Source organism: Sander vitreus, chromosome 13, assembly GCF_031162955.1.
Source record: "Sander vitreus isolate 19-12246 chromosome 13, sanVit1, whole genome shotgun sequence".
Taxonomy (NCBI): Eukaryota; Metazoa; Chordata; class Actinopteri; order Perciformes; family Percidae; genus Sander; species Sander vitreus.
The window spans coordinates 23,344,389-23,360,436 of NC_135867.1; the positions used below are offsets into that span (position 1 = coordinate 23,344,389).

At 41.0% G+C, this 16,048-nt stretch overlaps 1 protein-coding gene across 2 annotated transcripts in view; it reads right to left on the bottom strand.

The window, feature by feature from the left end:
- Positions 1–3,452: 3,452 nt before the first annotated feature.
- The window catches only part of camkk1a (calcium/calmodulin-dependent protein kinase kinase 1, alpha a), a 70,254-nt gene continuing 57,658 nt past the window's right edge, over positions 3,453–16,048 (bottom strand). Inside the window, exons 11-17 of one of the 2 annotated variants that reach the window (XM_078266235.1) lie at positions 14,449–14,502; positions 14,061–14,134; positions 12,097–12,184; positions 10,210–10,338; positions 7,820–7,923; positions 5,160–5,207; positions 3,453–4,770 (exon numbers count right to left, since the gene is read on the bottom strand). In XM_078266235.1, the coding sequence (XP_078122361.1) occupies positions 4,698–4,770; positions 5,160–5,207; positions 7,820–7,923; positions 10,210–10,338; positions 12,097–12,184; positions 14,061–14,134; positions 14,449–14,502 (570 nt within the window). In that variant the 3' untranslated portion in view covers positions 3,453–4,697. The remainder of the gene's footprint in view (positions 4,771–5,159; positions 5,208–7,819; positions 7,924–10,209; positions 10,339–12,096; positions 12,185–14,060; positions 14,135–14,448; positions 14,503–16,048) is intronic. The other variant, XM_078266236.1, reaches the window with a different exon arrangement.

Below are 16,048 nucleotides of genomic sequence, written 5' to 3' on the forward strand. Positions count from 1 at the left end.
CCTGTCACTTACGCAACTGCTCCCATTGATTTTTCTTCAGCGTTTCACGACAGTGACAACGCTAGGCTAGAAAGCACTAACTCCGCCATGGCAGCACAATTTAATATTTGTATTTAGTATGTATCTGGACCCAGCTCTGCATTGAAATAGTGACTAGAGAATATAAAGTCTGTAAGTATCCAATCCAATACACCATGTGCTGTAGAATCACTTTTAGGCTAAATTCTATTAAATTTAGCAGCATCGATCAGGGTTGATGCAATACATGCAGATGCCATTTAAATATAGTTGCAGTTGTGCGTTTGCGTTATGACTGGTATGTTCACAAAAACTGAAAAAGACAGTGAATTTAGGGAATGTTGGCAAACATTTGTAGGAGTGGTTTTGCTAAACTTTTTAAAAAATGGCGGGAAAGGGCGCCCGGATAGCTCAGTTGGTAGAGCAGGGCGCCCATATATAGAGGTTTACTCCTCGACGCAGCGGGCCTGGGTTCGACTCTGACCGCCCCCTCCAAAAAAAAAAAAATGGCAGGAAATCTCTGTAGATGGAAATGGGTGAGGCCTATATGGATTGATTGACACATCTCGGACTAAGGAATCAGGAAAAACCAATCGGTTCAGGAACTACAACATTAAAGCTTTCTGACTGGCCACGCCGTGATGTAATCTGCACCAAAATCTGTTCTTCCTCAGCCCATTGGCTGCTTTTCTATCAAATGTAATTGAAATCTGTTTAGAAGCTGTGGATAAATGCTTCAAACTAACAGGACAATAAACAGGAGAGAAAAAATAACCTCTGCAGAGGTAATAATTAACATAAAAAACAATTAACCGTTAAATAAGTGGTAGCTGGGCGGCATGAAGAGACTGTCCTATGGTTGGAGGATTAAATGTTTCATCTTCGAGGGCGGCTACCCATCACTGTCTCTCTCCATCTTGAACACAAAGCTGCTATTTCAAGCTGCTGCTATAACGGGGGTGACAGTGTTTTAGCATTGTGCATCATGTCAGCAGTCCCATGCTCCAGTTACACACCATTCACAATTCTGTTGTTGTTGTTGGATAGGTACATCTTGTTACGGTAGCTGTTACAGCATTGTGACACAGACAGGAGAATAAGGTACTGATAACATGTTTTTTCATTTATCAAAAAATTCTTAAAAACCAATCAGCAATGCAGTGACATGCAGATTGGTATCGAAAGCAGAGGAGATGGGACAACAGACGATACACAGTAAGTACGGTCGTTTACAGATGGACCACAGTTTTTTTTTCCTTGATCATTAACTGTACAATGTTAAATGGCTGGCAGGTACCAGTAGTGTTATATGTAATCACAATAACTTTAATAAGCATCTGTAAGTGGAAAAGTGCAAATATTTAAATATAAGCAGTATTTTAATAATAATAATAGATTTTTAAAAATGAGCTGACTCCTCTGACAGCAGGGGAATGCCAATAATGCACCAATGATAAAGACGACAACAATATTGCACCTCTGACACTGACAAATGTCCGTACAAACACACACATGTAAAGCTGGCAACATTCTCATTAGAATGTGATGAGAGTTCAACCATTTTTAAGCTAATAAGCAGGACAAGAGGGAATCTGCAGACACAGAATTTTCTGCAGATTTTTTTACAGACTTACAGACTTACCGACTAAAAAATTAAATAGAACTCAAAAAAAATCTGCTGATTACTTTTGGGTCTGCTAAGTTAGAACATCCCATCACAAACATTTTGGGTTCAAACAGCCTTTCACTGAAGGTGCAAAAAGACCTCCGCCTCCTTTCACTTCACATCATCCTCAGCAGAGAGAAGGAACAAACACAAAAGAAAGACATTATTAAATGAATTATGCTTGATTTCAAACTGCGTATACAACATTTTAGACAAATTCACATTAAGATATTCATTTATCCTGTACAAATTACCAACTCTTTTACTGAACACTTAAATAAAGATACAGTACAAAGCTTTACAATCCCCAGCACCCACAACAATCTATGGTTTTTATGCATAACGTCCCTGCCTCTGTGAACATCAATCCCCTAAACACAGAGGCTCAATAACAGTAGGTGAAATGCTTTCCCATTCTGATTCACTGAAGGACACTGAGGGCAACATTAATAGAGGAACTGCAAAGCGCTGCACTCCCCGTTTCTAAGCAGCCCCACTGGGGACAGCGCTCAAGTCTTGATGTTGGCAGCCTGGGCCTAATCATGACAGTAAGATTCTCCTTTTCACTGCCGTTCAAGTGATCAGAGCACTCTTTCAGCCAAACACGCTTTCTCTCACAGGGTGATGACCCAGGCCAGAAAAAGAGGAGGAAAAAAAAAATCAAAATGGAGTTACATAAACATTCATCTGAGGCTGGGTTGCTGCGGAGTCACACATGTTCTCATTGATTTGAGTAGGCGTCACAAAGTTAGCTAACCACTGAATGGCAAACAAAGAACTCAAATCACTGATAAACACAGTTTTCTTTTTCATTCATCACCAACATTTATGATCTCACAGGGTTAGAATGCTAACTAACTAGCTTACCTAGCACACTACTCTACGAAGGTGTATTACCAGTTGGACCTTTAAAACGATCAGCAGGCAAACTAGTTTTACATTATTATTCAAATTATTATTATTTGAAACTTTGAATTTAAATTAAATCTCATTTATATTTTATATATACACTACACCAGACATATACACCACTTAGAAATGTCCATTCCACTCCATTATAGACAGAATACCAGCTGAGATCAGTTGCATTGTTTTTTTTAACCAGGGCAGCAGTTTTCAGATTACATTATGTGCTTACATAATTTCAAAAGGGTTGTCGACTGTTTTCTCAGTTAGCCTTTTAAAATGATATCAGATTAGTAAACAGAATGTGCCTTTGGAACATTGGATGAATGGTTGCTGACAATGGGCAATGTAGATATTGCATTAAAGATCAGCCACAACAGTCGAGAACCCTTTTGCAATTATGTAAGAACATAATGTAATCTGAAAACTGCTGCCCTGGTTAAAAAAAGGTATTCTGTCTGTAATGGAGTGGAATGGAAATTTCTAAGTGACCCCAAACCGGTAGTGACCGGTAGTGTATACTTACTACATATATTTATAAAATACATATGAGATAATAATTTTCACAATAGCCAGATTCAGAGTGAGATTTCAGGCAAACATAAAAGGCTAAGATTGATTTATAATATAGGCTGGGTTTATATGACATACTTGGGTCTTGGTAGGGTTAACATTTAGTGTCAGGGGGAAAAAAAAAATCCCTTAAACAGTACAGGGATTGTTGTCCTCTGTGTATTGCAAAGCACACCTCTATGACCCACTGTGCACACCTGAACACCTGATTCCCTTTATTTTATTCTGCTAGGGAATACGGAAATATAAATTTGGGGTAGTAGAAAAAAAGAAAGATCTGCTCTTCCAAAAAGTCCCAATACCCTCCCCTCAGCAAAAAGGAAACTTATATAAGCCTCCCCCTTTTCTGTCCTCCCCTCCCCCTTAATATGAATTTGTGTACAGCCCCTGAGCCTGGATAACTGATTCAATTTCTTCTGTAAGAGCACTCATTGATGTTTAACTTAGACAATAAGATTATTCATGCCTTCAAATCAGCTCTGCATCAACGAGCGTTGTATAATAATACATTCTAATTTGTAGGGGGGATTATTTAAGGTATAGGCCATCGGAGTAGTTTACAGTGTGTTCACATTCGCCATCAAACAACATACACTTCATAGTGCACCAATATCTGTCGCAATTACGTCACATCAAATCAAGGAGTACTGTATGACATAAAAGGGAAAGAGACAGTGTTAGAGAACAGAAATCAGACAAACAAAGAGTAGGAGAGGAAGCGTGAAATGACTTCTAACACAGAAATAATTACACATTACACATGATGTAGTCCTTTCTGTGTGACAAGCCTCAGACAGCTGACTTCAGAAAAGTTCAACCAGTCAGGCCAGCACAGGAAGGACTTGGACCTTTATCACCCAGCTCCAAAGTAAAAGCTGATACACACACACACTGACGAATAGGGCTGTGAGATGATAACGGATAAATAATTTAAAACAAAGCACTGTAGTTCACTGAAGAGACAATAGAGTGTCAATTACATGCTGAAATCGGTGATGATTATTCTCTTCGCCTGACTGTGACAGGTGGCTGTCGACAGTCTGATGATGAGGCCTAACTATTTATCCATGCACACGGGTAAAAAAAAAAAAAAAAAAAAAAAATCTGAGTTTGGCAGTTTTTTTCCCCCCACATTACAGTGTAATGCCAGCTGACAAACATGTCAAACAAGAAATTCAGCAGAGTTCCTCTTATCGGTTCACTGATGTCAGTCACAACAATGAGCAGTTAAGACAAGCAACATTGTAGATCATTAGTGCTCAAAGAATCCACATTAGAGAAGGAAACTGTGGGGGATTGGGATCAAGGAAACTCTTGAGGCTGAAGAAGGAAGAAAAAAAAACAAAGCAAGCCCGAGCTTACAAGTCTGAATGTAAACGCAAGTGATACAGCAGTGTCTCTCCAGTGTATAGAGTGAGACGCCTGTATTGTGTCACTGATTTGAAGGATGAAGGGGTGGGCACAATGTGGTTCAAGCAAAGGAATGGAAAGAGGATGGAGTTTAAGACGTTGAAGGGAGGAGCGTCATTAAGACTCAAGAGGAGGGCTCGTCTTCATGCAGGTCCTCCAGCTCTCCTTCTCTGGGCCCGTCTCCTGTGCTGCTCTTTCTGGAAGACGAAACAAAAGACAGAGACAGAGAGACAGAGAGAGAGAGAGAGAGAGAGAGAGAGAGAGAGAGAGAGAGAGAGAGAAAGAAAGCAGTCAAAATGAGCAGTTCTCAATATCTAAATGATTCTACTGTTAAGCTTGTGCTCAACTCTCCAAATGCAGCAAAACCAGAGAAGCTCCCCCCCCGCCCCCATTTTTCTTGCATGGTAAATGTTTAAGACACAATGTAACAAAGCAGCAGGGAGATGAGACAACTCTCTGAGATGACAGCTGGGGAAGGATTATGCTGCTCCATCACTTGGCATGATGGGGCTGAGCGAGAGTCGGGGAGTCTGAGATGATGATGTTGGACAGACAGCGTGCCAGACTGTATTGCACAAAGTGTTACCTGAGAGAGGGGTGAAGTTTAAAAGTGGGCCGGAAGGGCCACGAGTCCCTGCAGCAAAGTGGGAGAAAAGATGGAAAAGTCACAGGTGACACAAAGTTTGCCTCAGGGGGTGAAAGGCATGGTCGCAGGTGGAGATGACTTCCCCCCAGTTGTTGAAACAATTTTGATACGTTTTTGCATTTCATAACAATATAAATTGAATCATTTGAGGAAAGATTTTAAAAAATCATCTCATTTAAAAAAAAAAAAAAAGGGTCTCTCCACCAATTTTACAAATCAAGTTGAGCTTACTCATTATGGGGAGTACGACTCAGCCTGTAACAACAGTTTTTATGACGTCTTCTGTGGCTCTAAAGGAGCTTTGTCAAGTCTGAGAAAATAACCCTGGTGATGTCAGAGTGATGTCATCAGGGTTTCGTAGCTTGGACTTGGAAACTGACAAATCTTTGACAGAAAGCCTCTTCTACAAACTGAGTATAGGTAATTATAAAAACATGTGCATTACGAGATAAGGAAAGTCTAATTAAAGATGCTATCAAGCTGCATTATGGGAAATGTAGGATCCAGTGTTTTTGAAGCTTGACCCATCCATGGGACTGAAAGTCAGGATATATGGCATCCCTGATTTTGACCAAAGGATATACTAATTATCTGCATTAATCAGATCACTCTTTTTTTTTTTTTTTTTTTAAATAAACTGGGATATCTTGGCATAATTAGTATAAAAATGATATCATGGTGAGAGCCATTGGTACCCTCCTTCTCACAACAGTGTTTCTCACAACTAAGACCACATTACCCATAAAGCCTTCCCGCTTGACGGCATCCAAAGCAGAACCAGAATGCCAGAGTGACTATTTCGGCGTGGTCTCTAAAACATTAGCAAACCTCTTTCTAGGACGTGTATTAACAGGGAGAGGCTAACCTGTCAGCTGTGTTGTATTAACAGGGAGAGGCTAACCTGTCAGCTGTGTTGTCGATGCCTCGAGAGAACAAAGGAAGTGACTCAGAGCTTGCAGTAAAGCAGTATCTCTGGCCGTATATGCGTATGACGTCATTGACATTTTAAAAGGCTTTTTAGAACAAAAAAAGTGACTTTAAAAAAAATCTAACACCCAGCAGTGTGTATTTTCTTAGCCTCCCATTTCGAATGCAACATTCAAATTACTAGACAAAAAATGATATCCTGAGAAAAGTGGATTTTGAGGGGTATAGCTCCATAGAGTCCCATTCATTCTGCACTGGCCTGTGAGCGCCCCCTATATGGAACCAGAGTGGAACTGCAACCAGTTCAGAAGCTGGAAGTATCCCGAGGGTGGAACTTCTTCCCTTATTAGAAATTCTCTGGCTGTATTGACTTAAAGGGGCGGTCCAGTTGACATTTTCAAATGGGAACTAGGAAATTCCAACTTCCCAGTTCAACAGGAACGCAGCATACTTGCCCCCCCACCCCTTACATGACTCTTCCTGTATCTGTTTTCTCTTTCACTTTACTTTGGAGCAAATGACAGTATTGTGTTATTTAAGACATTCACTTCTTCCACCGGCCATTCAGAAAAAAATTTGAGAGCTTTAACAGCAGTAGAAGTTTGAAGCAGAATGTTTCTTTCGGCTCTCAGATGCTGCCCATGTTGTTGTTTATGGTACCACGTGAGTATATATATATATTTAATATAATAATGTCTCAAAATAAAAGTGGTTGAAACGGATGATCACATGCTAGACGTAAGCCATACGGTTGCTGTTTAGGGTTTGTTTTAAAGTCCCCCCCATTAATCAACAAGGTTTATCATTCATGTTGACATGAAGCTAAAGAACCAGAAACTATGAGCTACAGTACTGTATGTACAGACTAAACATTCCAGCTCAGGGCTTCTGGGAGCTGGAGAAGTACAGAGCCCATGGTTTCCCCATTTTCCAGCAGGGGGCAGTATTGTTTCAAACTCCCTACACGTCTTCTGGAAACACCTTCACCTTGGCAGCTCTCTGACTGCAGAGTGTAACAGGGGAAACCTCGGCCTGGATAGAGGAGAAATCATCTAATAAAACCCTCACTATAGGAGAATAAAGTCTCCTCCACGTTCAGCACTACAGTGGCCCGTCTCCACGACTAAGTCAGCTGGACACATAACACAGATTACTGCCCCAAAGGGTCCCGCAGTACTGCAGGGAGCGGCTATATATGCAACAATTTACCCTTGGCTGTACTGAATATGTTGGAATTGCAGTATGTAAGTGCAGTAAGACGATTGGTCATTTCGCCTGTGATGCGTTTAATCCATGCAGCAGGATATCCAAGGTCAGCCCGAAGCACTGGTAGATCTGTATCATTCTTAGTCACTCTGAATCCCTCTACTCTCAAAAGCAACACACAAAAACACTTATAAAAGCTGGAAGCTCTGCTGCATACAATGAAAGAATGAATTATGGTGCTATGGCAACCCAAAGCAGCAGCTGCTGCAGGAGTGAATGCCAGTTAACCTGATACAGCAGACAAAGGAGACAGGAGTGAAGTACCGATCGACAGTATATCACAGTCTCAAGCAATCCCTGCAATAAGAATAAGCCTTCATCTTCATAGCTGAGATATGCAAGTATTAAGTGTACATGGGAGATCAGGGCATGGGGGACGGCCAGGCAGCTAGACTGTGTATGCTTACATGAGCAGGCTGCCAGGTGCAGACATGGACCTCTCCTCTCTCCTGCTCGGGCACTCAAAGGGGTTACCAAAGGAGCGCTTCCTCAGCATGGCTCTTACCATAATCTGAAAAACATTCACAAACACAGGATGGTTACAAAGATGTGCAATAGCTCTCTTTTTGTGTTTTGAGCCTGTGGTTCTGCACAGAGAATTCAGTAATTGGACACCCTTCAGGAAGGGAGAAGATGTGTTCATGTGTTCATATTGTAAATTCTGTTTTGTATTTTGCTTTGTTAATCACGAGGAGTTATTTTTGTGCCATGAACCTCAAAAGTAACACATGGAAAATGTTTAATATCCCAAGAAGGAAACCTCCCAGTTAGCTCAGAGTGCACATAGCCATTTGCACGTAGCAATATGGTCAGAGCCCTGGATTTTAATAAGGTGGCGGATAATTTTGCACAGAAACTGGCGAGAAAGAAACACGGGTTTTAAAGCTCCATTGTGTAATTTTTTTAGTTGATTCTTAGCAAAAACCCCTTTGTTCTTTCCCAAATACGTGCTCATTCATGTGTAATTACTTCCACCAACTAATCAAAGTATTCTCATAAGCGTAGAATCTGCCATTCAGAATCATTCAGAATACATACGAGCGAGTCGCTTGAATGACGGCCGCCATGTTGCGCCTCCATCTTTAAAATACATAAGCCAAAGAGGGACATACCTCCGCCTTTCGCGCTTTTAGACTCAGTGGCACCGTGACGAATGCCAGGGAGGGAGGGGGAGAAGATTACTTGTGACTGCTGGCATATTTGAAAGCCGATTGAAGATGGAGGATTGCGCCTATTCTTGAGGACATGTAACGGAGACGCCAAGGAAGTTAAAAAAAGAATTAAAACGACAGGCAAAGCAACAAGACCAAAGTTAATATTGGAGTGGCTTTTCCAAGATAGAAAGAGCTCATAAGGAGCAATGATTTTAAAAGGGACGCCAAAGTTGCCTGATTTCTTCTCAACAGGTAATTCAGCCTATTTGTGTAAATTCAAAGTTTTATAGTTGGCTAACTATAGCATGGTTGTGCATAACGCTAGAACGTCTAGGATACTTTTCCTCACGTCAATGATAAAAAAAAGATTGTCTACAACATTGTCTTGTAACATAAACATAATCATATGTGTCGTGATTTTCCTGGCAGACAACTCACATAATGCAGTTGTAACACAGACTAGCTACAGCTAGAACAGCTGCGTGTAAACGATGGAGATACTAAGAGCTAATTTCGGTTTCATTGACGTGATTGTTCATTCTGATCAGAGAAATATATTAAAAACACAAACCTCCGTTGCTTCTCTCCTACGCTGTAAACATTGCCTTACACTTTTAATCTCGTACAATATACAGAATAACGATAGCACTGATACTTTGCTAACATTAGCTTGCATATGTTTGGGAACCTGATAGCTGATGTTAGCAATGAAATGGTACCAAAATAACGTCAAACTATTATTACACTGGAAGGAAAACTCACAAAGTCGTACTTCTTGGAATAATACGGCCACCGTAGGAGTTAGAACGCGCTTGGAATGGGGGGGGAGGGGGCTAGAAAGTAATATTCAGTTGGTTGTCATATACAATTTCACCGGTTGATGGGAGAAATTCTTACGCAATGTAGCTTTAAAGTAAGATAGGTACAGTAACAGAATGAGCTATTTTAAATAACTGGTATTTTCTCAGGCTCTATGATCAATGCTTTGTTGATCATTTTGACTTGAATTTAGCGTGTGACTTGGTGACAGCTGACAGAGGTGGCAGACTGATGGCTTCAGATGGAAAAAGCATCAAGTTTTGTTCACGTTTATAATACGCACAAGAAAAAATACAAATATGTGTGCAGGGTCTCTTTTTATGACCCCCTACAGCTGATAGATACCACTAATTAAATCCTATATTGACATAGGTTGTTATTGCGTTTTTGGATAACAAATCTAACATACATCTAGGGTCTGATATTTTGATGGTAAACAGCAGGAAGCTCATTCAGCTAACGTTAATATCCAGAATGTGGAGGCTTCCGTGCTTTTAACCTGTGCTGTCTATTGACGGTTTGGTTTGCGTGAAAAATGTGTTCAAATCGTAGTCAACCATAAGAAAAGCTTTAACAGTACAAGAATAGACTTTTTTCATTTATTTCAGAGTTGAATTTCGAGGGGTGACCTCATCCTTGGTTGCCTTCTGAAATGTAAAATCACTTTGTTGCTGTATTTTGTCACAATTATGGTTAAGAGAGGACTACAGTTGTCAGGAAAACAGGTACTCTTAGAGCTTCACCCCTCTTGAAAAAGATGAGCGTAAATGTATCATTTTGATAGAAAAGTGCTGGGTGAATGGAGGACACTCGGGGTTCCTTACCACTGCAGAGAGGCTGGGAACAAACTTGACTGAATTCTTGATTTCCTCCTCTGTCACCTCCACCACAGAGCAGTGCTCCTCCTCCAGGGGCAAAGGATCAGTGCCTCTCTGGGTCACCCACTGGTCCATCTGAACACGCATACAGACACATATGACACATGACGACATGTCGATACTAACTGTATCTAAAATATACTAAAAGATGACTGCAGTTTTTATTTATCATTAAGCCCTGCACAGCATGCATATTTCACATTATTGATCAATTTCTAAAGCAAAGCGTACGGTTTAGATTTATATTATTTAGGAGCGTTTTCTACCAACCAGCCAGCTATCTGTTTTGATTGTTGCTATGCTATGAAAACCCGACTGCAAAGACTTAAAAGGTGCTTGAGACAGATAATCCATCACAGCGACCAACCAGCAGGAGTTTATATTTGTCAAACCTTTATTTCTAAAAAGGTCTTAGTAATAAAAAAAGAAAAAGAAAAGAGTTTTGTTTTCAGCAAACAAGAGTAAATAGTGCTTTTGTTGGGAAGTATTTTCCATTGTGGATTTTTTGCTCATGTGAACATTTACGACGTGGATGGAGTATCTAGGATTGCCACATGACAAACTACAGTGCTGTTCATAGTAATGAAGAAACATGTCATCCAATGTAATGGCTCATTGATGAGTTTATACTTATCAGTAGGATCATTTCAGTGCTGGTTTTTGGTCTTTTGATAAGATTGGTTGATATTAAAAAAACATTTTGAATATCTCCAGACTTACACTTTAAAATGTTTGCAGACATCCTGGTGCATTCACGTGCTAGTGGGGAAGCTCTGAAGATGACTACAATGTATTTCAGTGTCTTGCTGTTTTGTCGGAAACTCAAACTCAAAACACAATCGTCGACATGATCGACATCACAAATGACGTTGCTGCTCATTTCCAAATTATAATTCAGGAAGTTCACTTTTCTTCAACATCCCAGTCAAAAATACGACAGAAGATCTTCCACCATTTCTAATCAGTGCAGCAATAGACATCAAAATGAAAAAGTAAATGACAAACATGTTACCTACCCAAAGCAACTTGAAACTCAGCAAGGTTTTTTTCTGTGCCATGACTTGAATTCAAAAATCAAAAGTATGTAACAGGCTTAAAATTATAGGCAGTAATAATGTAAGTAAATACACAGTTTAGCACAGGGGCTAAAACATTCTTATGCTTTAAAATTACATAAAAAATGTAATGGCATTTAATTATATTGTTGAAATAGACCTTCTCTTTATTATTTTATATATCATTTTCTTCTGACAAACAGTTTTAATAAGCGGCCAGTTTGAAACTGTGCAGAGAGAGAGAGAGAGAGAGAGAGAGAGAGAGAGAGAGAGAGAGAGAGAGAGAGAGAGAGAGAGAGTGTGAGTGTGTGAGTGTGTGTGTGTGTGTGTGTGTGTTTGCACACAGGGTTATGCATGATGCTTAATTATCTCTTCTTCCATAAACACAAACAGAGTCTCTGGTGAGAGAATGACTCACTGACACATGATAAGATTGTCATGGAAATACGGTGGGGAGTGGGGAATGACATATGTCCATGGCTGGTCCAGGACCTCCCCCTTTACTACTGACTCAGTTTTAATGCAGTCCCTCATAGGGACAAACAGGTTTCATCATGCCCTGGAGCAACACAGCATGTGTAATGAACCCTACTGAATGCACCACAGTGAGGTCAGTCTTCTGAGCAAATCACAGGAGAGAAAATCACAGTCAAGTTGTGTCTGAACATGAACAATGACATCCTCGTTATGACCGTGCTCAAGGTAGCTGCCTGACATCCTGAACAATAAGTGACTAACTCCGTGGTCTCATTCACATCCTCTCTGTTCTCTATGTTACCTTGATTTCAGGCATGGTGATCCTGGTGTCTGGGTTCTTGTCCAGCATACGCAAGATCAGAGTCCGCAGCTCTTCACTGATCTTTGGTCTGCACCAAACACAAAATAATGACAAATGACAAAACAATTTGAGGATTAGCTACTTTGTTTCCTGCATTCTGTTGACCTTTAAAATAAAAATAACTAAATAATGAGTACACTACAACCGCATTTATATGTTAGGGTGACCAGACGTTCCTGTTTTTCGGGGACAGTCCTCGTTTTTTGGTGGCCTGGCCCCAGCTGTAGCGGTCCCCGGGAATGTGCGGTAAAAACACCAAACAAAGTGAAATAATGATTTACGTGTCAGGAAAGACCGTAGAGCCGAGTTGACATTAAACGTGTTGTGCTGGTTTGGCCAACAGAGAGGGCTGCTCGGTAGCGGACAACAGATGCCAGACCATCGATGTAGGGTAAGCCCCGCCGATCCCTGTCACAATCTACTTGGATCTAATCAACCACAATATTCACAAACATAGTGAGCTGCACAGTGTGGTAAAAGGCTATTTGACTGACTCCTCTCCCACTCGTCTGGAGCGGGAGTGGCTTTACTGAGGCGCTCTGCAGGGACCTCCATACACAGTGGCTCAATCAGAAAAGGGGGCTAATCAGTCAGAAGAGAATTTTTTGCTTTAATCAGCTGCAGGTGGGGAGTAAGGAGAGCAGGATGAATACCATGAGAGACAGAGGGGGAATGGCAGATATACAATCACAGAGCAAGTCAATGTATTATTCTAAGCAAAGTTGAGATACGCAAGATACAAAAATGAAGAAACCAATGTGACTCTGTTAACCAAAGTGTCTCATCTAAGCGAGAATCTGTCTCTTTAAGCCCCTCTCCCGAAAAAGGCCAGTCTGCTCTGATTGGTCAGCTTTTCCGGGTCTTCCGCATCTGCTCTTTTGGCGTCACTGCATCCGAGGAATGACTGTAATGACACTGTAGCGGCACTTTCTACCTATATATAGTATACCGTCCAGAAGTCCTGACGGCTCGTTTAAAGGCACAGTTAGTGAACACGGGCTGTGTGCATTTCTCTGTGGATTGAGCGTTTTGATACTTTTATTTATATAGCACCTCAACCTGCAACCTCTCACTTTTAAGAATATGGGACCTTTAAATGATCTATTGTAAGTGAAGTCAAAGCTCTAAAATACTTAAAACAATGAGATCAAATATGTGATATCAACAATAACTAAGTTTACCATCATCACAAAGCACTACACACCTACAGTATAACGGCCCTATCAGTGCTGACGACAAGGTGCTGCTAACTGTCATTGACTGGTACAGATTGGAGATGATTTCATTAGGTGAAGCTATTCTCGAGACTCAGAATAAGGGTGATGTCGGATGAACAAGCTTTCTCCACAGTCACTGAGTCTCTTGAGCCCACTGGGGGAAAACACTTATCATTAACAATATGACACCCTGTCCTTACACATACTCCATTCTACCACTCACAACCCCTTCACACTTGCTGTGTTGATACTCCATCAGTGCGCTCCCTCAGTCTATCACCACTGCCAGCCTCTTCCTAGCTTCCTATCTCTTGTTCTCTCTGTCTTTTCAGTGTTATTCACTGGAGAAGACTTCCACATTAACCTTTTAGGCAAAGTGAAGAGAGAGGAAGCACAGTGGCTTGTATGTGTCCAGGCCACTGATGCCCCTGTTTGCTTTTTCAATGCATGTTTGGAACACATGGTGACATTTACTGTATGCTGGCACTCTCTGCTGTGACAAGCTATTCATATTTTTGCAGGTGCAATTTGTAACTGAAAAAATAAAATGGTTTTGCGACTGAGATACAGATAAGAAGATAGCAAAGCCAATAGGATGACTACAGCTGTGTGAGAGGTGGCTGGAACATCGCTGCCATCCCTTTTAATAAAGTGGAGGAGAGGGTAGGACGCGGGAGGTGGACTTACGTTTCTGGGAAATCCACAAGCTTGGTCCTGATCTTATTGTGCAAAGCCAATATGTACTCGTCAATAAAGGGGCACTGCAAGTGGAGCAAAGGAAAGACAGTGAGAAAAACAAGGAAAGTACATTGAATTACTACTGTGCCAGAGAACATCAGTGTCCCTAAAGACAACTAAGACAAATAACAATAGCAGTAATCAGTTGCTAGCATTAATTAAAATAAATGATGCCACTAGACGGCTGTTGTACCTACCATAGAAAATAGGTGATAGATAATGTTACAATAGTGAAGTACCACTGGGTTCTGTTAACAAGCATGGGAGAATAAACACTTCTCCCAGCCTTTACTGCTACCTTTTGTGGACCAGATGAACAGAAAATGTGCACACTTGCCTTCCCGAAGACGAAACAGTAGAGAGTAACTCCCATGGCCCACACGTCCAGTGCCTTTAACAAAGTGCCAGAAGTGACATCAAATGCGACATAATGGCAAACAGACCCATAAAAAAAAACAACCATACATTTAGAAACACCCTGCAGCGATCCAAACACTTAACTTGCACAAACAAACACGGTCGGTGACCTAAATAAATGCAGACTGCCTTCAGTGAGTTATTGGACATTGTAGGGTTATTTTTTTGGGGGACGTCTACAGGCAGATACCCTGGAGATGGATGTGTGTGATCAGGTAACAGAGGCACTGCAACAAATCATCAGGCTCTTTGCTCTTTGTTTGTTTCTCTCTCTCTCTCTCTCTCTCTCAATACTTCTGCCTCTCTCTCTCTCTCTCTCTCTCTCTCTCTGAATAGCTCTGCTAGGAATCCATTTATATTCCTTGATAGATATAAAATGATAAAACCAGCCCTCTGAACCTGCCTAATCTATCACAATGCCATAGATATTTGCTTTCAGACACAGTGCTGTATGACTAACATGTTCTAATGGCCTGATGTACTTCTGGGACTGACAACTAAAGTAACACAAGTGTCACATATTGAATATTTCACTGCTGATTCACACCAAAATCACAAATGTTGGTGCTCAAGTAGACACAAAAGCTCTCTGGGACATGGCTTGAACAAATCCAAATCAGCAGACTAATCAGAGAATAAGGGCCCTATATGACTGCATATATTTCTTCATGCACTTGAATGGATCCGACGTCCTTTCTGTCTGCAATCAAATATTCTATTCTGGCCCCTCTTTTGTGGACATGCAAAGTCCTTCCAATCCATTGGTGATAACCACTTGAGGAAGCAACATGACGTGTGCCTACAATGTTGGATAAGAATAGGATTTCAGAGTTGAGACCTGGGGCTGGAAAGGGAGCGTTCTTGGCTACTAATTGTTCGTAAATCAGCAGGTAGGGTTGATTCACAAGCCTTAACAAATAGCAAAAAAGCCTTCATACTGCAAGAATTATGAAGGAATTGCGTCAATCATTTTCTTTCACTTGTAATAAAACAATTGTGATTGATTGTGTTTCAAATAATGTGGATTTATTGTAAAGGCAGGTGGAAATTAATCCAGCCATTATGGAAGAGTGTCAGGTTATCCTTGACAAACATGACTGATTATTGCTTGACTGCAAAAGTAGAAAGAGTACAATGATGTGAAACATTCTAAAATCAATATCAGGATATGTTAAAGGGGCGCTATGCAGTTTTGGCCATTTCTTCGCTTTTTGCTCGCAGGTTTCTCTACAGAGCTCCCCCTACAGCTTCAGAATAGATATTTGTCAGCTCCTATGATTACTCGTGTCTGACTCCTCCCTCGGTCAGTCTGCCGTTTCCTCTTTCTCTGTTCCTCTGACAATGCTTTCCTAACTTTCTGCTTCTTTTTTGCCGGCTCAGCCATGACGATAGTGTGAAAAACTCGCTACCTTGTTAGCCGGTTGGGGGCGCGTATGTGTGCAGTGCCGTGAAGCTATTCGTCACATCGTGAGACCTGATATCACACGATACTTCCTGACGCTGAGGCTGGCGGCTCGCCG